Source organism: Fulvia fulva, chromosome 10, assembly GCF_020509005.1.
Source record: "Fulvia fulva chromosome 10, complete sequence".
NCBI classification, from domain to species: domain Eukaryota; kingdom Fungi; phylum Ascomycota; class Dothideomycetes; order Mycosphaerellales; family Mycosphaerellaceae; genus Fulvia; species Fulvia fulva.
The window spans coordinates 3239660-3262854 of NC_063021.1; the positions used below are offsets into that span (position 1 = coordinate 3239660).

Consider the following 23195-nt stretch of genomic DNA (forward strand, 5'->3'; position numbering starts at 1 on the left):
CGTCCTCCGACTTCGCCAGAAGCGATCGCGCTCAACCAATATTCCAGCCCTTACCCTTCTCATCTGCCTTGACGAAAGATCCTCGCTCCCGCGAGAACAACGCCATAGGCTCGCCGCAGGACCACTCCGCTCGAGTCTTGACCTCATCGTCACGAATGCGGCTCAGGTACAGCTGCACATACTCATGCTCGAGCAGCTTCTGATCTGGCATATATCTTCGACTCCCACATGCGCTTTTGTCTACTCATCGAGAATCCTTGGGTGCTTCCAGCCGTGGGGGGGTGAGATGGACTGAGATGCAGAGCTCCTTTCCATCCGACCTCTACAGCACAATTCACTCGTGTGATGCATCTGACTGTGAAATGTGGTCAATATGCTCAGGGGAGAGTGCTCAGATCAAAGCAATGGGCAATTCTGGTAGTCTGCATCGCAGCTTGTTACAACAGCTACGTCGAAGTCATGCTTGTACATGCAAGTCGAGATGCATGCTGGAGTGATGAGCAGACAATACCTTGATGATGTTCGCGTCTACTGACGGCCTACTCGTTCTATGACTTCCCATACGCGATCTGGTGAAGCCAGCCTAATGGCTTCCAAGCCATATAACCACATGAAGGTACAATGCAAGCGTTAGGTACATGTCAGCATGTATATTGATGAGCTCGGAAATAATGATTCATGGATGCGGTCCAGCTGCAAGTGGCAGGCTGGGCGAGTTCTGCTGCAGCGCGCCCGAGATCTCCCGTCAGCCAATCACAGTTTCCCTTACTCAGAACACCGCGAAGTTCTGCAACGCAACGCCATCCAAGCTCCTGCTGACCACGACCACCCCATCCACACCACTCTGCTCCACCTCCGCCATCGTGTAGATCGCCTCAAGTGCTGAGGCCGCTACCAGTCAATATGCTGAGCCGGACAGCAACCAAGGCTTCGCGCGCGTTCGGCGCCGCGAAGGGTGCTGCCAACAACACCGCAAAGGTATGCCAATTCCACATCAAAGCACGGCGGAGCTCTCGATTGGCACAGAAAGATGAAGAATATTGCCACAAACATACGGCGAACACCTGTGGTACATATCAGGACTGACCGAGCATGTTTCGCAGCGCAATGCCTCCTCGCAAAGCTCTTCCGAGTCGACCGCCTCATGGGGAAATACCGCACTCCTCACATCCTCCACCGCCGCCGCTGCTGCATCGGTAGCTTTTTACTGGTATCAGTTCGGCCGACCGGCACATGCCATGACTCCAGCTGAAGAAGGGTGAGTTGAAGGAAGAAGCCGAGGGCAATCGTGGGCCGGAACAAGGAGAATCAGAACAGGAACTGACAGCATCGGCACAGTCTCCACGCTACACAGTACCCATGGGAGCACGAAAAGTACACCAAGACCTTCGATCATGGCGCACTCCGCCGAGGTTTCCAGGTCTACCGGGAAGTCTGCGCTTCATGCCACTCGCTCAGCCGTATTCCCTACCGAACACTGGTCGGCAACATCATGACTGTCGACGAAGCCAAGGTCATCGCCGAAGAGAACGAGTACGACACCGAGCCCAACGACGAGGGCGAGATCGAGAAGCGCCCGGGAAAGCTTTCCGACTACATCCCAAGCCCATACAAGAACGACGAGGCCGCTCGTGCCGCAAACAATGGTGCACTGCCACCGGATCTCAGCTTGATCGTCAAGGGCCGTCACGGTGGCTGCAACTACATCTTCTCGCTTCTTACTGGATACCCCGAAGAGCCACCGGCCGGCGCCATTGTGCAGGAGGGCTTGAACTTCAACCCATACTTCCCTGGTACCGGTATCGCCATGGCTCGTGTGCTCTACGACGGCCTTGTTGAGTACGAGGACAAGACTCCAGCCACCACTTCGCAGATGGCCAAGGATGTCGTAGAGTTCTTGAACTGGGCTGCTGAGCCAGAGATGGACGAGCGCAAGAAGATGGGCTGGAAGGTTATGGTTATTGGTACCACGCTTTTCGCCATGTCTGTGTGGGTCAAGAGGTATGCCAGAATCGTTACATGCTTGGATCATCGAGTTAGCACTGACACAATTGCGATAGATACAAGTGGTCCACGATCAAGACCCGTAAGCTTTCGTACCAGCCACCGGTGCCGCAACAGCCAAAGCAGCCAGGCGGTGTATTCCGAAGATAAAGGACGATACCAGGCAGAAGGCAGGGGTCATAGAGGTGGACATTGGCATGTACAGATGTTTTCTAGCGTGCTTTCATTCAGACGTGTAACAAGAGCTCCCTCGATGCAAGATCCACCAAATGCACACAATTTTCGAACATCTATTGACTGCCGGCTCCAGAAAAGCTTTCATTATGTGAAAAAGCAAGCAGTTCAACTCCCTCATCATCAGATGACAACATCTACAACAGAAACACCCACCGCATCGCCCTCATAAACGGCTCCTTCACCGTCCACAACATCCCAGACTCAGCAGGTCCTTCTAGGAACCATTGATACACCGACTTCCACGCCTCCTCGCACCTCTCCTCAAACACATCCCCATGACATGGAACCACACGAGCTATCTCCCACTCCGCCACGCGCTTCGCATCCCGTCTCATCGACTTGTAGTCAACACTTGCGATGTAGTAAATCAGTCTCCGAAACCAGATCGACCAGGGATGCGCCCGCTCCGCGAAGAGGCGGGAGAAGAGGCCGGCTTGGGATGAGGTGGGGTGGTATTGCTCCGTGGCGAGTAAGTTCATGAGCAGGTCGGATTGGATGAGAGTTTTGGTGGGTTTGTGGTGCCAGGCTGTTGCGTGGGTTATGAAGCCGGTGAAGAGGACTGTTTCCATGTCTTCGCTGAAATTAAAGGCGGCCTCTGGAGTGAGAGTTTGGGGGGAGGGGGAGTAGATGAAGTCCCAGCTTATGTCTTTGCGTTTGGAGGCGAGGCCGGGCACGCCGATGGTTTTGGCAGTGGGCCAGCGGGTTAGGTAGGGGGTTATGTAGAGGTGGTGGCCTAGGTCGCTGGCTATGTAGTCGACGCCGCCGAGGGAGGTGAGTTTGTCTTCGATCTGGGTGGAGAGTTGGATGGGGTTGAGGAGGAGGACTTTGCCGTTGCTGAGACGGATGCATGTGGCGCGGTTGCCGACTGCGCAGAATTGCCTGTAGCCGAAGGGAGCGAAGCGGTAGAAGGGGGTTGTGAAGGTGGTGATGTAGGAGTCGAGGTCGCGGATGATTACGCCGAGTTCTGACATGGTGGGCGTTGGGAGGTGGATATAGGAGGTATGAACCAACGCGAAGACTCTGTATCACTCGTGCAAAGAGCCAGCTAACATCAGGCTGCGGCTTCGATAAGCCAGTTCAATGTACTTTGTAGATGAACATATAGAATCGATGAGGCGTGCATTGAAAGGTCAAGATGACGTCCCTAGCCCAAGCAAGGTACATGTATTGAGCATGGCAATCCAAGGCGATCTTTTGCCTACCTTTAAAGGGCCTCAGGTAATGCAGAAGCCATATCACCCTATATGATCGACCCAGTCCTATGGGCAGGTGGTGATGTTTGTATCGAAACACGCGATGTCTTTGGCGACACCTCCGCGTCGAGGCCGAGGGGCGCACAGCTCAGGTCAAGCTGGAAGATCCTTTCCATTGCATAGATGCATGTAGCATTGCGAGGCTGTATCATACTTTGTTCTTCCATTCATTGTACATGTAGTCGTTCATTCACTTGATGAAGTCTCTCTCGTCGGGGCTGTCAGCGTGGCGGGCTGTACAGAACAACCTTGCGCCTTCCGCAACCGCGACAGCAACATGCTACTACCCCTCCATCAGACCTTCCGCCTTCGGTCCCGCATCGATCCTGCCACTCACGAGACCACATAGCCTGCAGGTACGCAGTTACAGCTTGACCGCTACTGCCACCACACGATTGTCAGTGTGCAAACAACCACCACCACCACCACTACCGCTACCACACACACCCGCCGACTCGTCCTCCCTCCGCCTACTTGCCACAACTCGAGCCACCCGCCAGACACCCAGCATCAAGAGACACTGCTCGCATAGACGCACGATGTGTAGGAAGGACGCAGACACGGCGGATGCCAACATGGACATATCCAAGGGACGAGTGGTTCTACCAAAGAACGTCAAGCCATTGCACTACAATGTCACCCTCGAGCCCAACTTCAAGACGTTCAAGTACGACGGCAAGGTCGAGATTGAGCTGGATGTAGTCGAAGATACCAAGGCGATATCTCTCAACTCTCTGGAGATCGACATCAAGCACACCGAGATCAAGGCTGGTGGCAGCACCATCACCTCGTCGCCCAAACTGACCCACGACGAAGACACCCAGACGACTCATGTCGAGTTCACCGAGACGATCCCGGCTGGAACCAAGGCCACGCTCATCCAGAAGTTCGAGGGCACGTTGAACGATAACATGGCTGGCTTCTACCGATCCTCATACAAGGGCGACAATGGCGAAGATGCGTGGATAGCAACTACTCAGATGGAGCCCACAGACTGCCGCAGAGCATTCCCATGCTTCGACGAGCCAGCACTGAAGGCAACTTTCACTGTCACTTTGATTGCCGACGACAAGATGACATGCTTGAGCAACATGGATGTGGCTAGCGAGAAGGAAGTCGAGTCTGCGTTCGGTGGAAAGAGAAAGGCCGTTACATTCAACAAGACCCCGCTCATGTCCACATACCTGCTCGCCTTCATCGTTGGTGAGCTGAAGGTGCGCGAGGACAACAGCTTCCGTATACCAGTGCGAGTCTTCTGCACACCGGACAAGGACATCGCACATGGCAAGTTCTCTGTCGAGCTTGCTGCGCGTACACTCGAGTTCTACGAGAAGGAGTTCGCAAGCGACTTTCCCCTACCAAAGATGGACATGGTTGCCATCCCTGACTTCTCGGCTGGTGCCATGGAGAACTGGGGTCTCGTCACCTACCGTGTAGTGGATCTGCTTCTGGACGACAGAAACGTCAGTGCTTCGACCAAGCAGCGTGTGGCTGAGGTGGTGCAGCACGAGTTGGCTCATCAGTGGTTCGGTAACCTCGTTACGATGGACTTTTGGGATGGTCTGTGGCTCAACGAAGGTTTCGCTACCTGGATGTCATGGTACAGCTGCAACATCTTCTACCCAGAGTGGAAAGTCTGGGAAGGCTACGTCACGGATAACCTCCAATCTGCGCTTGGTCTCGACTCGCTGCGAAGCTCTCACCCTATCGAGGTGCCTGTTAAGCGTGCTGATGAGATCAACCAGATCTTCGACGCCATCTCATACTCGAAGGGTTCTTGCGTGCTGCGCATGATTTCTAAGTACCTTGGCGAAGATGTCTTCATGGAGGGTATCAGACGGTACCTGAAGAAGCATGCGTATGGCAACACGACTACTGGCGACCTGTGGGCTGCACTTAGCGATGCCAGCGGCAAGGATGTTGAGCGTGTTGCTGATATCTGGACGAAGAATGTTGGCTTCCCCGTTGTGACCGTCACCGAGGACCCTAAGAACAACAAGATTCATGTCAAGCAGAACCGTTTCCTGCGAACAGCTGATGTCAAGCCTGAGGAAGATCAGACTCTCTTCCCAGTGTTCCTTGGCCTGCGAACGAAGGACGGTGTCAAGGAGGATCTTACACTCAACAAGCGCGAGGCAGATTTCGATGCACCGCTGGACTTCTTCAAACTCAACGCTGACCACTCCGGTATCTACCGCACCTCGTACAGCCAAGAGCGTCTGCAAAAGCTCGGTGAGAATGCCAAAGCTGGATTGCTAAGTGTAGAGGACCGTGCCGGCATGATCGCCGATGCTGGTGCTCTTTCTGCTGCAGGCTACCAGAAGACAGACGGCGTTCTATCACTTCTCCAAGGATTTGACACTGAGACATCTTTCGTCGTCTGGGACGAACTCACCGCACGAATCGGCGCGATACGATCGGCCTGGATCTTCGAGGATGACAAGGCCAAGGATGCGCTGAAGAAGTTCCACCGGGATCTCGTGGCACCACAGTCGCACAAACTTGGCTGGCAATTCAGCGACAAGGACGGTCACATTGAGCAGCAGTTCAAGGCTCTGCTCTTCGGCAACGCCGCCTCTGCGGGCGACGAGAAGACCAAGGCTGCTGCCTTTGACATGTTCGAGAAATTCACCGCTGGCGACCGACAAGCTATCCACCCCAACTTGCGAGGTAGTGTCTACGCGGTCGTTCTCCAGTACGGAGGCGTGAAGGAGTACGATGCGCTTGTGCACGAGTACGAGACTGGAAAGAACAGCGACGAGCGCAATGCCGCACTTCGGTCACTTGGCCGGGCTAGAGACCCTGAGCTGATCAAGCGCACTTTGGCATACTCTCTCAGCAAGCACGTCAAGGAGCAGGACATCTACCTGCCTCTTGCCGGCCTGCGGGCTCACAAAGAAGGAATCGAGGCCTTCTGGGCATGGATGAAGGAGAACTGGGAGCTGCTCCGACAGAAGATGCCACCCAGCTTCACCCTACTTGGTAGCGTTGTCAGCATGGCAACCAGCAGCTTCACGAAAGAGAAGCAGCTTAAGGACGTGGAGCAGTTCTTTGATGCACACAGCACCAAGGGTTTTGACCGTAACTTGGCACAGAGTTACGATGCTATTCGTGCCAAGATTGGCTGGATCAACAGAGACTCGAAGATTGTGGAGCAGTGGTTGAAGGACAACAAGTACTATTAGGGGCTGAACCTGCTCCATCGCGACTTGGCAAGTCGTCCGAGAAAGCATTACCACAATACTGCCGCCGAGCCGCTGCTGGAAGGGCTGCTGACGCCTCATCCGATGTCGATTTGACACAGCGAAAAGACGCAGTGAAGTTTGCTGCATGGTATGAATCATTGATGTTATGCTCGGAGTACCTTTCCACGGTACACAAACTCACGGACTAGCGAAGTACAACAAAAAGCGTAGTGTATAGACTCGCAGATGGAGCTGCATGAGCGAAATGTAGATGCAAAGTCTAAAATATGAACAACGCACTTAGCAGATCCCTACATCACAGCACGAGGCACAAAGCTCATAATTAGCACACATTCTCAGCCTTGCCCAAATGATCCCCCGTGCCATGCACCGAGACAACAGCAGCACCTGGGGCGGCTACCGACATGTCTCGAGCAAGACCCGAACAGCCTCACCTCACGAAGGAGCTAGAAGCATACTTCCACCTTCTAGCCGCCCACCTCAGCGGCTTTCTTACTTGCGGTGCCAAATGTAGAGTCCTGACAGGCTGAGTGTGGAGCGTCCAGACGTGTGCTCTCCTGCCTGGCCAAACGTCGCAGGCCCGGCGCTTAGCATCTGACATCGGCATCGTGGCGGAGCAGGCTCTGTCGAAACTGCTCGAGCGCACATTATGCTGAATGATGTCGAGGTGTGTATCACGACGCGCTCGTTTCCAATATTGCGATCGCCACCGCCAGACTTGTCGCAGGAGAGGAAGGTTGAGGTTTTGGGTCGAATCGCTTCGTTACAGGCTGTGCAGGCTACGAACGGCGAGATGGAGAGGGAAGGAAAGGTGCTTTTGAGCGAATCGCTTCCATTCTGATACCGCTACCGCTACTGCTACCTTCTGCTATCTACTGCGTCTACTGCGTCTACCTAATGCCACGCCATGATTGTGATGGTCGTCATGTGTAGCGTTTTGTGTTCCTCGATTAGAGCCGCCGCCGCCGGGTGGTTCGTCCCCATCCCACGTAATTCCGAAAAAGGCCGCGAAGCCGATAATCAATGTTCCTCCTTTTGATTCGTAAAGTGTCGTTCATGTCGCTAGAGTTGGGTATAGTGATTAATCAAATGCTTCGATAGAAAATGCCAGAAGTGATGAAAGGAAGAACAGAAGAGGAAGAAAACGCCGAAGAAAATCAAACCACCCTCCTCCCGCTGCCGTGCTCATCAGACGTGATGACCATTCACCTCAACCTCATACCCCTCCCCCTTCTGCCTCAGCGCCTTCGCCAGCATAATCTCCCTCATCCAATCAATCCTTTGATCCTTCGTCTTAACCGCGAAATGATGCGTCTTCCCACTCCCACTCCCACCATCCGCCCTCTTCTCCGGCGACTTGACCTTACATGGCACAAGCTGGAACGCAAACGCCGTCGCGTCCGTCTCCTCCTTCTTCGCCTTGTCCTCCTTGATGCGCAGCGCCTTCATCGCCGCGGATAGTTTGTTGTTGGAGGAGACGGACGAGCAGGCCACCGAGTAGTGGTCGACGTTGATGATGTCGGTGGGGGTCGAGGTGAGTTTGGCGGTGGAGTGCTGCGAGAGTTCTGTTCCCTTGAGACGGAAGTGCAAGTCGGTCCATTCGTGGTGGAGGAATTTCGTTTTGCGCTTTTTCATCCAGCCGGCGTGGGTGCATTCGGGGCCGTAGCCGAAGTTTTTGGTCTCGATTGGGGAGTGGTGGGATGGGTCGCGGATTGTTTTCCTGCGGGCTAGGCCAAGGCTACCGTCGGTGGAGGTTGTTGTGGTGAGGCTGGGGCGTTTGGAGGGGAAGTCGTTGGAGGAGCTGGGAGAGAAGACTTCGTTTTCCTTGACGGCGGGGAGCTGCATGGAGGGTCTGCGCCAGTCGTGGGTGGTGCCGGAGCGGGAGTGGGAGCGGGATAGGGGTTGTTGTGGGCGGTATTGCATGTTGGGTGGGACGGATTGGGCTGCGTTGCGGGAGGCGATGGGGTCCTGGGGTGGAAGGGTGGAGACGGGGACGTCCATTTCTGAGGCTGGGGTGCCGAGGCGGTAGATCATGGTGGATGCTGGGGATGCCACCAGGTCTCTTGCTGGAGAAGCTGTGACGCTGCGGCAGATGGAGCCCGCTGTTTGAGGTGACATGAGACCGTGGTGGAGGGCTGGGCCTGCGCTGGCTGAGCGGGGGATGTCGAGTCTGGGGAGCTGTTGGCGGAGTTGCTGATGTGGGCCGGGGGTGAAGTAACGTTGTGGTTGGAGGTGGACTTGCGATCGATGAGCTGGAAATGGCGAGACAGACTTCGATGGGAACATCTCGTATGGTGGCGTTGGCGGTGCTTCGTCTGTGGTAGGAGACTGCATGTGCTGGAAGTTGAGGAACTGCTTGACGTTGTCTTGAGGGTCCCGTTTGCCCAGGTGCTGGAGCATGTCTTCGTGCAAAGCAAATTCCGGCAACTGACCGGGTCCAAGCAGGTCGGAAGAGGCGACGACGGAAGGCTGTGCCTCAGAGACTGGTCGAAATGGATCCTCCGCAGACGGCGGCTGGAGTTCATGCGGCTGGTAGATGTCAGAGGCCAGGTTATATGCTGTGGCTGCGTTGCCAGGATTACCAGCGACAAAGATACGACCACCTCGCGTGGGACTGATCGGGAAGCGGCCAATTCCATGTTCGCTTTGAAGTTGATCGAGTTGTCTTTGTTGCTTCCTGAATTTGGCGCAGCGTTCGCCCTTGGCACATGTATGTGGTTTGGGTAGCAGCTGTTCAATGGCAACTATGGAAATGGATTCTCCTGGAGTGACTGTGTCTCCAGTCTTCGGCGCTTTACGACCGCGCCTCTGCTTCTTGCCAGCGGTAGGTGTTGGCGGTAGATGTTCCATGGTCTGACTCTGCATGTGGCGGCCTTGGCTCGGAGACCGTCTGCGGCTTGCTGATCGACCAGGTGGCGCGGTGCAAGGTCGACTGATGTCCTGGAAGGGGGTGTTCGTAGGACTGACGTGACCATCCTCGCCAGTGAGAACACAGATAGCATTCCAAAGCTGATGTCTCTTGCCGAAGGACTGGATATCGAGTTCCTTGAGATCCTCGAACTGAAGATCGACCAGGACGGCTCCGTTGATGTCGTGTTGCGCAAAGCAGTCGATTACAGTTGGGTCTAGCCCGGCATCGCACATCCAGTCGATCACTTGCTGTGTGGACCACGAGCTGATGTTGGACATTGGGTCGCTATGTCCGGATTCTGGTTGCCTGAGTGCATTGTCTAGTGAGAAGCCGTGAGAAGGTCGCGAGGCAACAGGCGTCGCAGTCTGCTCGGTGAAGGCACTCTCCGTTCGAAGTGGTTGCTCCTTGGGAAGAAGTGGTGACATCTGCATGCCATAGTCGAAGTAGTCGAACTCTGCCGAGACCTGTGAGGCCCTGAACAGATGAGGACCTTTTGGTCCCTCCGTTGCGGGCCGGAAGCGTAGCTCGAAATGACCTCTCGGTACGCTGGTCCTTGGACTGGGCGTTGGTGCTTCATCGTAGGAAGATATGGTGGTCTGACTTCTCCGTCTGCTGTCTTCCTGCGGTGCTGTTAGTACCGGGCGCTGCCAAGACAGCATTATCGCAACTTACCGACTGGAGGCTGTCCTTGGGTGAAACTGGCTCGTAGTCGCTCTCGTCTTCGATGTCGGTGTCGAGGATTTCCGTCGCATCTGTCACGTACGACAGCGGTCGTGTGTCGAACATAGACGCTGTCTTGGCTCGCAGGAACATGTCTCCACTCGCCTCGAGAGGCGATACAGGTGTGATGACCGGCATCACGAAAGTGCTCGTTTGTGTACTTGCGGTCAGTGAGCGAGTGACTGTAGCGAGCGTCCTGTCACTGTCGCCGGCATGTCATCGCTCTACGAAACAGCAGGATGCAGGTATGCGGCACAGTAAGAAGGTCTCCAGAAGGTCGCCGTGCGCGGGTGGGTGCTGCAGTGATCTATACCGACACAGATCAGCGGTGTTCGGCGCTTCCCAAGCTCAGTCATGTTGTGCAGCGACGATAGTCCTGTTGCAGGGTGACGAACGGCGCCAACGTGAGAGTCGGAGGTGCATGCGGCTGCAGGACGTGGCCAGCCAAGTCATCCTGGTCACACATCGTGCATACAAGAGCCGGGCGCGTACAGGCTATTGGTCCTGCGCTTGCGGAGCTAGTGATGTAGACTTCTCTTCCTGCCTATTGAAGAGTTTAATGCTGCTAAATCTGCCGTGCGAGCAGAGGGAGAGCTAATTGACCATCTATCTTTGGCTCCAGGATCGTACCTGACCCCGACCGTTGTGGGCAAGAAGATCAACCTCACAGGCGAGTACGCTTCGGGACGATGCGGGCAAACCCTCTTCTCTAGCCCCTCGCTTTAGACAGGACGCCATCTTCGCATGATCGCTTGCAGATACCTGCCTCGAAGGACTCAATCAAGAAGAGATGCTCGCAGCTCATCGGATGCAGGCTCTTGAACACAACAGCTTCGTGTCCCAAGCTCGATGCTACGCGACACCTGTTCCTGATAAGCAATCTATAGTGCTTGCATGCAACGCAAAGTGCATGCAGTCGCGATGCAAGGGACACAGGGACACAAGTCGCACAAGACCCGTTGCCAGCCCACTGCACGCCTGCCACGAGAAGAAGCCCGATGGCGGCGTGCTACCATTTCCGTGCGCCATGTCACGACAGCAAATGCGCGTGGTCACAAGAGCAGCGCACATGCCAGCGCGGGACCAGGGAGCTGTTTTCGACTTGCAACGTGACCTGTGCATAGTGCCAATGGGTGGGTGGCGACATGACGAGATTCTCCACCCGAGTGGCAGAAGCTGGGAGGCTGGCCGGCGTGCTAAGCAGGCTACGGGATATGACTTGTTGAGGGCAGCGGAGTCTGCAGCAAAAGGAGCATGAGTGATCGGTCAAGATCAGAAAGAGAAGACGCGGTGTGTCGTTTCCTCTGCGTCGGTATCCAATGGTCTGGCGGAGGACGGAGTCTCGGCTGGTAGTACCGTAGCACCTCCACTCGAAGTCTCCGACGTCGTGAAGCGAAGGAAGGAGCTCAGCGTGGGAAGCTGTCCTTGGACTTCACGAGTTCTACGCAAGGCGTGTGTCCTTCTGCTCTTCTCTAACACGTGCACCACGAGGTGTGTGACGAGTGTGCGTGGAGTCTATGGCACGCGTGGCAGTGGAAAGTGAGGTGCGGCGTGCACGGCACTGGGCAACCTCTCAACGGCAGCCGTCGCCCCACGGAACTCTGCTCGGCCAAGACCCTCTCCCCCCACCTGAGTGGCTCGCGCGTTGCATGGCCATCACACTCTAATGCAACTTTCTGCCTCCTCGTCACATCTGAACAACCACTAAGCGCTTGCACACCTCGTCTTCCTCCATGTCACGCATGTCACGCACAGGATTCGCCCGATCACTATCTTGCTTTGGCATACAGCGTCGCCAAATGCGGATTTGCTATGGTCCAGTCGTCTCCGCGCCGACTTCCTCCCACCGATGACGGACTCGCAGGATGCAACATGAACTTACACCTTGCACCGACGGCCTCGCCTCTTCGCGGACATTGTGGCCTGGAAGACGCTGAATTGCATCCTGGTCCGTTGGCGGGACATCTATCAGCAGATCTAGCATCGCAGCATCAAGAGAGGCTCTGCCAGTCAAGCCATCGACATTCCTTCCGCAAGTGCCAGGACGTGGCTAGGCCACTTCGTACGTGCTGTACATGCACCTGCAGGGTTGATCCCCATGGTCGTCAACGGTCCGCATCGGGCAGCTATCGTAGACTACTGCACGCAAGCAATCAGTTTTGTGATCTGTCGTAACCGAAGCGCAACATGAGAGTGCGATCAAGCTCAGGATCCACTCTGTCAAACAACGATTCTATTTCTCCGGTGAGGCTGCCAATCGCGCGGCCGACTAGTCGGCTTGGGCTGTCAGCGGACAACAGACAGATCATATCAGTCAAAGCCATCTGCGAGTACCGGCTCAAGGCAAGACTGTGGGCCTGCCTTCTTGCTCACATCCACCAAGGTCAAGCTCCAGATTTTAGCAGCCATAGTCGGATTGCGACACTGACCAGTCGGGTGACCGTACGGGCGCCTGCAAGAATAGTGCCCACAAGACGATTCGTTGGATCTGCAGCCACAAGCTCGAACGGCCAATAGCCAGCAGGGTTGACCTCTCACAAGCCCGCACAATTAACAACATATGGCAGAGTCCCCACACGCTCGTGGCCCACCTTAATGCACCTTTCCACCGCATCCAGGAATAGATTGAGCTCTTTTTGCCCGCATTTCTACCTCTTGAGTGATATAAGGTACATGCCCTCCGACTCTCTTCACCAACACAGCAGTCGTTGATCGATTAATTTATTGTCTTTTCTTCCTTCCTTCGAACCAAAGCTTGCAGGCCAGGCTTTGCGTACCCTGTCCTTTAATCGAAAGCATCTCGGTCCCCTGCTCGTGTTCCCGGCCATTGTCGTCGGTAGCTCAGTCTGTACATATCCCCTTCATGTCTTCTTCCGCGCAACCTTCAGGCGTAACCAAGCAGACCTCCAAGATGGCGGCGCCTAAGAACGTGCCCTCAGCGGAGGCAAAGGCAGCTGCTTCCAAGATGCACAGACGGTCAAGATCAGGTACGTTCTTTCTGCTTTCTGGGGTGCATAGTAGCTTTGAGCTTCCTCGAACCTGACTTGTTTCAGGTTGCTTTACTTGCAGATTACGAAGGAAAAAGTGTGAGGAAGGCAAGCCGGCCTGCAAGGCATGCAAGCATCTTGGCCTGCGATGCGACTACAAGCGGCCCATGTGGTGGAGTAATGGCGAGCAACGGCGGCAGCAGAAGGAGATGATCAAGAACATCATCAAGCGGACTCAATTGTCGAAGAAGCAGGCGCAAGCTCAACAATCGCTCAACACAAGCTCGCCGCCACCACTCAGTCACTCTGTGCCAACATCAGCAGAAGCCCCATTCGCAGAATCGTTCCCGCAGTCAAGATGTCCCTCCGAAGGCTCACCTTACTCGGACGGTTGCGACTACACCCCCGGACTCACCCCAGCACATGGCTTCACATACCAATCGCCCGAAGGATACTTTGCCATGCCACCGCCGCCGCAACCATTCATCTCAGCACACCAACAGTACCCAATGTTTTCGCCCTACGAGGTCGACATCAAGACCGAACGAGAGATCTACATCAACAACGTTCCGACCAGACGAGACTCGACGATATCTACGTTCAGCACATTCCAGCCTCCACCGGCAGCTGAAGGCGTCCCCGGGTATCCTGCCGACAGCTGGGTCCAGCAAGAACATTTCGAAAGCACCTGCGAGGAGTTTGCGGAGGAGCCAGTCGACTTCAACTTCTTTGAGTATCCACACGGGCCTTTGGATCCTGACCACGGGGCTGTGATCAATGTTGATGAGGCCGACAAGTACTTGTTCAACCACTTCCTGGATAAGGTGACGAAGCTCATATTCCCGGTCCTAGATGCGAATCAACATGGGTCAGCGCGAACAGATGTGATCCTCCCAGCTTTAGAGTCGAACCAGGCATACCTACACTGCTGTCTTAGCATAGCTGCGACACACATGAGATCGACGGAGGGCGTGACTGGCGAGCAGATTGACAATGATATTGTGCGGCACAGGTACTCGGCTATATCTGCGCTCTGCGAAGCTCTCGGCCAGGATGTGAACCACGCGCAGATCCTCGAGGCAACCCTTGGCATGATCTTCTTCCAGTGTTCAGTTGGTCGACCAGACGATGCACTTCCAGATATTCCATGGCACCAGCACTTCCAAGCAGCTGCCAGTCTAGTGAACAAGCTGGAGCTGCCTGCCTCTGCAATGGAGCTTTCGACAACTGGCCAGCATCCAGACTTCAACATGACTCTGGCTTCGTGGATCGATATCCTAGGAGCATCGCTGATGAACAGGCAACCAATGTTCGCCGAGACGTACCGAGCGATCCACGAGCAACAAGGAAGCATTGGACTGGCAGAGCTGACAGGATGCGAAGACAACACCATGTTCCTCATCTCAGAGGGTGTCTGCCTTGAGGTCAACAAACCATACATCGACGACGTCGCAGCCTGCAACTACGTCACCTCGCTATCCCACGCCATCACAGCTACTGAAGCAGCAGCACCTCCTGTCCAGAACTGCTTCTCCAGCACAGGCGCCATCCGCCCTCGACAGCTGACTGCCAACATCTCCGCCCTCTTCCGCGTAGCCCTCCGCATCTACCTCTTGTCCCTGGTGCCCGGCAACCTCAACAACGGCGAAGGCATGGTCGGCCTCATCGGCCAATTCTCCAAGCTCATGAACTTTATCCCAGCAGGCCCCGAAGGCTTCGACCGCTCAGTCGCATGGCCTCTCCTCATCGCCGGCGGCTCCTCCATCGCAGGCGACAGCTTCCGCACCATGTTCGACGACCGCTGCCGCTCGCTCGGCGACGCCGCCAACTTCGGCTCCTTCGGCCGCATTCGGGAACTTCTGAAGGAACTATGGTCCATCAACGACACCGCAGCAGCACAGGGAGACTTCCAGGGCGCACGCTGGCGTGACGTGATGCAGCAGAAGGGCTGGGAGTTCCTCCTCATGTAAACGAGGTTTGGGGTTGTCTCCGAGCTCTTTTCTGCGCTGCATCCTGGCCTGGTTGTCTCCCTAATACCTACCTATCTTCCTAACCACCTCCGAAGACGCAACGACGAAGCATGAGCGCGAGCTCAAAACGACATTCTTTTTCTTGCATAGCGATGGCGCGAGAAAGCATGCGTTATGATTATCCGAGATGCCCCGATTTTGCGTGTAGATGATACCCAACAGCCGCGAACAGCTGTCAATATGTTCGCTCGGAGAGAATTTTGTGTGGCCTGGAGCATCTAGTGCAGCTCTGCTCGGAGGTCATGGACAGTGTAATGATCGAGAAGGATGAGGAAGGAGTATGGTAGCAGTAGACTCTGCTCACCGCCAAAGACATCGAATAGACAAAAACAATCAAAAAGACATCACAAACAACAACACCTCATCTTCTCGATGTTCGTGAGCGTGTTGCACCCCCAAGAACTTTCTCCCGACTCCTGAAGAAGCAGTGATCTTCCCCAGCTCCTTGCATCTCGCGCAAGAAACGAAAACCTCCTCCCCCACTCGGCCTGCGGCTCTCCCCACGGGTCTCGACCACCTGCCAGATCCGACCGCTGCACAACAGGCTGAAGTTGAAAAGCGGCGAGAGAGCTCGTCTCGGTCGCCTTTAGCTATTTTGGGTATCGCGAACTCGTGCTGCGGTTTCATCGTTCCGGTGCTCTGCTTGCTCCTTGTTGTCGATCGAAAACTGTACACTAAGCAGCAGGAAGTCGCGAGGCAGGATCGCGCGAAGGCACGACGGTCGGAATTGTCACTTCCTCTTTCCATTTGAACTATTTCCCATGCCATCCATCGTTGTAGTCAAGGGGGGCTTCGCGACAACGCACACACTCTGAGATCCCTACCCTCCACGCGAGAGACGCAAGACGGCGTTGCCAAGTGGGGGCAGTCCCCATCAATCTCACAGCTCGAAGCGGCGAACCGCAGCGTTCTCGAACCAGGGATCCGTCAAAACGGTCGCAACGATCATGGCCGACGCCTCACAATCTGCACGGCCCGTGTCCGACCCTGTCGACACTTCCTTCGACCCTGCAGCGCATGTCGCGAGAGATGATGTAGAGTCTCCATCGCTGACGAGCGGGAATGCGCTCGCGAGATTCGAGTTCGAGCCGGGGAGGAGTAGGGATGGGACGAAGGTACTCATGGTTGAGTGGGAAGAGGATGAGTCGACGAAGGGTGTAGCGGGGGATTGGGAGATTAGCTGGGAAGGGAAGAGGACTGTGCTGCCTGCGAGAGATCAGAGCCCTGGGGAAGAGGCGCCGATCAACAGATTGTACTTCCTGCTCGGGCCAGGTGTGAACATCCCGACGGCAGTACGGTTGCAGAAGGGCTCGATTGTGTGGAGGACGAATCCGCTACCTGCCATCTTCTCGCCCGAACTTGGCGCCACGGCGAGACAGGCTGGGAAGAAGGGAGTGTTGCATACGATATGGGCGAAGAAGAGGTTGCAGGTGCTGAACACGGAGATTGAGCAAGAGTCGAAGGAGAACGTGGAGGGGATTGGGCTGGAGATGGCAGCGGCGGAGAAGGAGTGGATAGAGCAGAACTTTGGCGTGGCGACGAAGCCTAGCAGTATCAGCATAGACACGAGGCCGGCGATGGCATCGATTATGGGTCAGGGCAGTCTGAACAGCCCTACCAGTCCGCGGAGTCCAGGCGGTGGGCGCCTGATGGATAAGCTGAAGGGTCTGAAACTGGGCACAACCACATCAGACCTATTGCGGAAAGACAGCAGCAGCGTAGACGCAGGGCTGCCAGCAGGATATCAAAACCCACTCAGTCCCGAGCAGACCGACGTGGCAGTTGGATCATTCGGCAGCTTCGCAGCACTGAAAGGCGCGCCCCCTCCCTCGACAATGGGCGCGAAACCGCCTCAACCACCAGCACAACAGCAGCCACGAAAGATCGCCGCGCAACGACCCCCGGAAGCTTTTGCAGCGCAACAGCGCCAGCACGTATCGATGGGCTCGCTGAATGCGTTTGCGAGTGGTGATGTGCCCGCGAACCCGAATCCGGAGCAGGAGGACGATGAGGATGATCTTTTTGCGTTGCCCATGTCGCCGAGGAGTCCGGAAATGAGTAAGAGTCCTTTCTCGTTTGCGGCGCAGGATACGGTGAAATATCTCAAGGGGGAGCGGGCGTCGTCGTGAGGAGGGAGGGTGGGGGTCGTTGATATGGGGGGATTGGCTGGTGGGAAGATGAGGTGGAATTGAGATGAGAGGGTTGAAGATTATAGATATCCCCGATTATCGAAAGATTATGTCCATGCTGCGTTGCGAATACCCGCAGCATTTGGATCAGGGTTGACTTGGTTGGCGGTGTTGTTATTATGCTGACTGAGTAGCACAGAACTCTTCAAGAGAATAGGAAGCGCCTGGGTTTGAGACTCTGGCATGGTACCTGACCAACCCACTGGAGGAGGCTTCCAAAATGTTTCACAGACTCTGCAAGTTCAAATCGATGGTCCTTGAGACCGCTGGATCTCACAGTCTGCGCGATCACCTCACAACGTACTGCGCGACCTCGATCCCAACATGCCGTCTCTCCAAGCTCACATGGCTCAATTACCAACCGAAGTCTCCCTCATAATCTACAACTTCTTCATGACCCACGAGCCAACATCCACAATCCCCATCGACCACCCATCCAACCCCCCACGGCAACTCCAAGTCTCCCGCGAGCTACGAATCGAAGCATTCGATTCGCGACTCACTACTATTGCTCCAACACGTTCCGCTTCGAGGACAAAAATCTCGCAGTGAGATGGGTGACCTCACTCCCGCGAGGTCATCACCGCCTCCTGGCAAGGGTTCATCTCGTCTGAGACTCGGGGGCGGGTTTGCGTGCAAGACGCGATTTTGTACAGGTCAAGACGCATATTCGGGGGGGGGGGGGAAGACGGGAGTGGCGGCGGGAGTCGTACGGGGGGTTCTACGGTTCTAGATTCAGCGACGATCGTAAAGAAATCGGGCTGCATCCTTTGTCTCCTGTTACAGCGTTCAAGGCCTCCAGGAAGTAGGCCGAGGGTTCTGCCATACGAGCGACGCAAAAGAATGCAGATCAGGCGTGGGCCGAAGGTATCCATCGAGTATGTCTGAATCGATGTTGTGCCGCTGAATCACAGGAAGGAGCTGCAGGGGCTTTGGCTGGGGCAGCGCGAGTTTCCTCATGGCTTCAGACGGCCCGGGAGGGAGACGCTTTCCATCCACTGACGGTTTGGCAAGTGCAAGGGTTCAAGTGGTTTGACAGTTGACGGGCAGGTTGATTGGGATGATGTATGGAGGTAGCGATGGAAGACGAGGTCGAAACGACGAGCTTGATGAGAGGTAACCTAGCTCGAGGCCTTCGAAGGCGTCCGATCTTCAGGAATCGAGACTGATCTGCTAAAGCGCTCTAGATGCGTAGCAGTGAAGATGGGGCTGTACCAGCCTGATGTCTCGTTATGCATGAAACTGTGCATACAGATCAACCACGCTCGTGCTTGGTGACGAATCCGTCGTAGTAACGCTCGCAGTCTGAAGTTTGGAGCGCTTCGTCCGCTTGAGTGCTTTCCGATATAAGGGATGTGGTCTCCGTCCTTTCACGGGGTGTCTCCTTTCTCGATGAGTCGTCGGCTGCGGCTTGACCACTTGGACCTGAGGCTTAACCACCTGGATCTGCGGCTGTAGTGTCGGTCGGGCGCCCTTTCCTCTCATAATGCCGGGATCGAGTAACGTGAGCCGCTCTACTACATCTTTGGTTGCAGTATAGCTGTGTCCGGAGTCCAAGTAGACGGCTCCAACGATGGCTTCTACCAGGGTTCCGAGAGCGTGCTCACTTGTTTTGCCACAGGGAGCTTCGCTGTCAGCGTCGGTCCCTAAAAAGCGCAAATTGAAGTTTGTGGCTATTCGTGCCAGGGCTTTGTTGGATGCTACCAAACCCCATCGACGGTTGCCCCGTACTGTCAAGATACATGAGCGCCCTCTGTTCGACACGGGAAGTGGTCATTCAGCCTTACCTGGATCTTGCAACGGGAATTGCTCAGCATACCATATCATCTTGATCAAACAATCCCCGATGATGGCCAGTTGTAATTGAGTTCTTGGGAGAACATCGTCCTCGAGCTTGAGGTCTTTGTGAGTAGCCGCCTGGAAGTAATGATCGTCCTCGAAGGTGTATTGGATGACACGCTCTAAGTGCTGCCGCCTGCCCTCTGTAGTTGCAGTACTTTGAGAGCTCCTCGTTGACGTAGACTTCAGGTCAGACTGACAATGTCTGAAATTGGCATTGCCGGACACCGCGGATACCGTTGACACGGCCGCAGTATCAAAGCCCTCTGTCGACGGTGAAGTGTCAGTCGCGAGCTGCCGTGTTGGTGTTCTTTTCGCGACACTACGTCGTGTTCCATCGCGAGGTATCTGCCATTGCGCGGGTTGTAGAGCTTTCGATACGATCCTAGGCGCGGCAGAGCTGGATTGGCCGCGCTGGGAAGTGCAATTAAACAATCGAGGCGCTTTCTTCGTGGTGCCACACGGGTGCCGCTGCGCCAAACATCTCGGAAGCAGAGAGAGAAGTCCGACGGCCGGGTGCGACTGAGCCGGGCGCACAACGACGGTCATACAGAAGGTGTTGAAGCAGCGTGAGAACGGCCGGAGAAAGTGGTGCAGGTGAGGTTCGCGACTCACGTGCAGTGGAAAAGGGTAGAGGCAGAGACGGAGTTCCTGGTCTCGAATCAGTGAATCACGGCCCTGGAACAGTTGCCAGCTGAATCCTTGCGGGATTGGACGGCCGTGTAATGCACAGGCCCATGTCGCCTACTGCATTGGCACAGAGTTCAGCTACCAGCTCCGGCATGACTTGATGGCAGCAGGGGAGCATGTACATAATCTCCCTCATCCCGCGACCCAACTTGCCAGCAGTTTTCCGCTTCCATACCAACAATCCATCGAGGTATACCATCGTCGCTCCACTCTTCTCGACATCGACTCGCGCGATCCTACCGGACGACTACTAGCGTGCTCCACCCGTTCATCATGCTCGCAGCTGCAGTCCCGCTTGTCGCGTTGTTCGCGACCTCTGTGCTCGCGCAGGGAGGATCGATTCCAGGTCTGCCACAGTGCGCGCAGGGCTGCGTGACGGACTATGGAGGCTGCAACCAAGTGGACGTTGAGTGCATTTGCACAAACAAACCTCTGCTCGAGAAGTTATCGTGCTGCGTGAGCCAGAACTGCGACGAAGCTGCAACTGAAGGTATGTAATGCGTACGAGGCATAGCCAATAATGAATCGACGAGAGACTGACAGACGCCGCTTCCGCAGATGTGATCAGCTTCGCCAATTCTCTGTGTGGCAGCTACGGCGTCAAGACGCTCCCGACTGCCGCAACTTGTGCTTCGACCGCCGCATCTCCAACAGCAACCCCTTCTGGCACCCACACTGGCACCGCAACCATGTCTATGACAAAGGCACCAAGCGGTACCGAAGCCGCGTCTTCGCCCTCTGGCACACGCACTACCAAGGCAGCTGGCAGCGAAACGACCGCCGCTGCATCTGCCACCGAGTCTGCGTTCGCCGTCAAGAGCTACCAGGCAGAGGGCCTTGGTCTTGGTATGGCCGTGCTTGGTCTCCTGGCTGCGTTGTAGACGGAGAAGAAAGAGATGAGAGTTGTTTTGGAAATGTGGATGGCATCTTAATTCATACCTTGGAAGACTTTGCGTCGGTGTTATGGTTGTAGTTGGATACCATTTGGACAAATTGACGTCGTAGATTGAAGGACTTCCGCCTTGCGAATATCTTTATTGAGTTCGCTCCGCGGCGACTTGCAAGGCGGACAAGTCTACATACCTTATCACCAAAATAACACTTCACGGTGCCGAGTGGCCTTCACAAACGATCGGCCGTCGAGTGATTAATGACATTGACGATGGCGTGTGCGACTGCCCACGTGTTGCAGAGCTGATATCGAAGCCGGTGACAGGCTCCTATTTCAATCCAAGCGTCAAGGTTGTTGTTGAGAACGAAACCAACAGTGCGGGGCATTGCGGATCATGCCATGCCACAGCTTACGCTCGGCAGGAACAAGTCGACAAGCTCTGCCAGGGCACTTGAGAGTGACACCGGAGCAAGCCTCATTCGGAGAAGCCGCCAACAATGCCGCTAAAAGATCACTGCATGTGAAAGTCGACCTCAGTCATACTTTTGACTCACCTTCAGCAACATCACATACAACATCGCCGCAACATCACAGAGCCAAACATTAGCAATAAGCAAGCAAGCAAGTACTTACCAAGAGAATCAACCATACATACTCACCCATCAACCAACCAAAACCCCACAACCATGACCTCCGAAAGCGCAGCAACCCTCTTCGACTCAATCGGCGCCAGCTACGAAGCCGCCTGGTCCTCCAGCCCCGGCCAAGCCAAATCTCTGCAATGGCTCCTCGACAACCTCCCCCCATCATCAAAAGTCGTCGACATCGGCTGCGGAACCGGCAAACCCGCCTGCAGCGCCCTCGCCGCCGCAGGCTTCAGCGTGACAGGAATCGACGTCTCGCCCGTAATGCTCGAGACCGCACGCTCGCAAGTACCTTCCGCCCATTTCGAGCTCGCCTCTGGCCTTACCTGGGAGCCCAAGGAAGGCGATGGGAGTCTTGATGCTGTGGTGGTGTATCATAGCCTCATTGCGAACATTACGCAGGATGAGATTAGGGGGTTCTTTGGGAGGGCGTGGAGGTGGGTCAGGGCCGGGGGTCTGTTTGTGTTTGCGACTGTGCCGATTGAGGGGAATTTGAAGAAGCTCAAGTGGCTTGGTAGGGATCTTGTGAGTTCGGGCTTGAGCGCGGAGGAGAATGTGGAGTGTATCAGGAAGGCTGGGTTTGAGGTTGAGGAGGATTGGATGGAGATGTTTATGCCGAAGGCTGTGGAGAGTGGACTTTGCAAGGAGGGGGAAGAGGATGAGGAGCCGCATTTGTTCGTGTTGGCGAGGAAACCGACGTAGTTCGAGTGGTCGACTTAGGCTTTATGTCTGAGTACATGTAAGCGGTTTTTTATGCTTGATGATGTCCTGGACGGTAGCAGCTCCATGATCTCCGTTGGCTTGTCGCCGCGCTCGACAGTTTCTCTCAAAATACGGTCTTCCTCCGCGCTCCAAGGAATGCGTGAATCCGCCGTATTGAAGTAGTTTCGGTCGACGAAGTATCGGCGCTTGTCATCAACGGCCTGCGGTGACCGTCCCAGCTTATGGGCAATGTCTTTCGTGGAAAGCCCATCCCGTGTCATGCTCCGCAGTCGGCTCGTGTCCTCCACCGTCCAGCCGCGAACTTTGTTGGAAGACGGGTTTGGTGATATCATCTGGTAGGCTTGGGGAATAGAACTCAGAGATCTGTTCATCTTGGTCGCAATGGCCTTGAAGGTCATCTTTAATTCGTCACGATAGTGCAAGACTTCAGACAATTCCGTCTCTGAGAACGCGTGCCTCCGTCTGTAGGTCCCGGAAGCGACAGACAATGTTTGCCAGCGGTTGTACAGTCGTCTGCGATGCACATTAGGGAAGAGTGACCACACCTCCCGCCATGTCATGCCAGCAGCTTTGGCGTCTACAAGCTGCTTATCTTCTTCTGCGCTGAACTGGACTCTTGGGATGTCCGGATCGCCCTGCTGTCGCACCCTACTCACACGCATCATGAGGGCCATGTAAGTTCTCTCCGGAAAGTGTGTATGAATCTCGCGATTAGTTTTGCCTTCGCGCATCATGCTTTGAAGCTTCTCAACATCGTTCTGCGACCATCGGCTGCTGTGTCTTGCCCATTGCCACGAACCTGTGAAAGGCGCAGCAGGAGTCCGTTTCCTTGAAGCTATCGTGGCAGGTCTGATCGGGCTTTTGAAAAAA

The 23195-nt window shown here is 55.3% G+C and overlaps 10 protein-coding genes across 10 annotated transcripts; 6 read left to right on the top strand and 4 right to left on the bottom strand.

The window, feature by feature from the left end:
* Positions 1 to 31: 31 nt before the first annotated feature.
* CLAFUR5_12284 (uncharacterized protein) lies at positions 32 to 211 on the bottom strand (the record flags this gene model as incomplete). Its single annotated transcript, XM_047911432.1, has 1 exon — positions 32 to 211. One exon carries the CDS (start codon positions 209 to 211, stop codon positions 32 to 34), a length of 180 nt encoding a protein of 59 aa, XP_047767044.1.
* Positions 212 to 903: 692 nt separating this feature from the next.
* On the top strand, positions 904 to 2154 carry CLAFUR5_12285 (Cytochrome c1, heme protein, mitochondrial; the record flags this gene model as incomplete). The annotated part of the gene is made up of 4 exons (XM_047911433.1): positions 904 to 978; positions 1104 to 1258; positions 1339 to 2001; positions 2061 to 2154. The coding sequence occupies 4 exons, from the start codon at positions 904 to 906 to the stop codon at positions 2152 to 2154; spliced, it is 987 nt and encodes a 328-aa protein (XP_047767043.1).
* A 221-nt stretch (positions 2155 to 2375) lies between these two features.
* CLAFUR5_12286 (uncharacterized protein) lies at positions 2376 to 3212 on the bottom strand (the record flags this gene model as incomplete). Its single annotated transcript, XM_047911434.1, has 1 exon — positions 2376 to 3212. The coding sequence occupies one exon, from the start codon at positions 3210 to 3212 to the stop codon at positions 2376 to 2378; it is 837 nt and encodes a 278-aa protein (XP_047767042.1).
* Positions 3213 to 4033: 821 nt separating this feature from the next.
* On the top strand, positions 4034 to 6679 carry CLAFUR5_12287 (Aminopeptidase 2; the record flags this gene model as incomplete). The annotated part of the gene is made up of 1 exon (XM_047911435.1): positions 4034 to 6679. One exon carries the CDS (start codon positions 4034 to 4036, stop codon positions 6677 to 6679), a length of 2646 nt encoding a protein of 881 aa, XP_047767041.1.
* Positions 6680 to 7888: 1209 nt separating this feature from the next.
* CLAFUR5_12288 (uncharacterized protein) lies at positions 7889 to 10469 on the bottom strand (the record flags this gene model as incomplete). Its single annotated transcript, XM_047911436.1, has 2 exons — positions 7889 to 10231; positions 10284 to 10469. The coding sequence occupies 2 exons, from the start codon at positions 10467 to 10469 to the stop codon at positions 7889 to 7891; spliced, it is 2529 nt and encodes an 842-aa protein (XP_047767050.1).
* A 2725-nt stretch (positions 10470 to 13194) lies between these two features.
* CLAFUR5_12289 (Transcriptional regulatory protein pro1) lies at positions 13195 to 15288 on the top strand (the record flags this gene model as incomplete). Its single annotated transcript, XM_047911437.1, has 2 exons — positions 13195 to 13318; positions 13385 to 15288. 2 exons carry the CDS (start codon positions 13195 to 13197, stop codon positions 15286 to 15288), a joined length of 2028 nt encoding a protein of 675 aa, XP_047767049.1.
* A 1007-nt stretch (positions 15289 to 16295) lies between these two features.
* On the top strand, positions 16296 to 17477 carry CLAFUR5_12290 (uncharacterized protein; the record flags this gene model as incomplete). Its single annotated transcript, XM_047911438.1, has 1 exon — positions 16296 to 17477. One exon carries the CDS (start codon positions 16296 to 16298, stop codon positions 17475 to 17477), a length of 1182 nt encoding a protein of 393 aa, XP_047767469.1.
* A 2862-nt stretch (positions 17478 to 20339) lies between these two features.
* On the top strand, positions 20340 to 20947 carry CLAFUR5_12291 (uncharacterized protein; the record flags this gene model as incomplete). Its single annotated transcript, XM_047911439.1, has 2 exons — positions 20340 to 20556; positions 20625 to 20947. The coding sequence occupies 2 exons, from the start codon at positions 20340 to 20342 to the stop codon at positions 20945 to 20947; spliced, it is 540 nt and encodes a 179-aa protein (XP_047767470.1).
* A 697-nt stretch (positions 20948 to 21644) lies between these two features.
* Positions 21645 to 22304, top strand: CLAFUR5_12292 (uncharacterized protein; the record flags this gene model as incomplete). The annotated part of the gene is made up of 1 exon (XM_047911440.1): positions 21645 to 22304. One exon carries the CDS (start codon positions 21645 to 21647, stop codon positions 22302 to 22304), a length of 660 nt encoding a protein of 219 aa, XP_047767471.1.
* A 14-nt stretch (positions 22305 to 22318) lies between these two features.
* On the bottom strand, positions 22319 to 22999 carry CLAFUR5_12293 (uncharacterized protein; the record flags this gene model as incomplete). The annotated part of the gene is made up of 1 exon (XM_047911441.1): positions 22319 to 22999. The coding sequence occupies one exon, from the start codon at positions 22997 to 22999 to the stop codon at positions 22319 to 22321; it is 681 nt and encodes a 226-aa protein (XP_047767472.1).
* Positions 23000 to 23195: the final 196 nt, after the last annotated feature.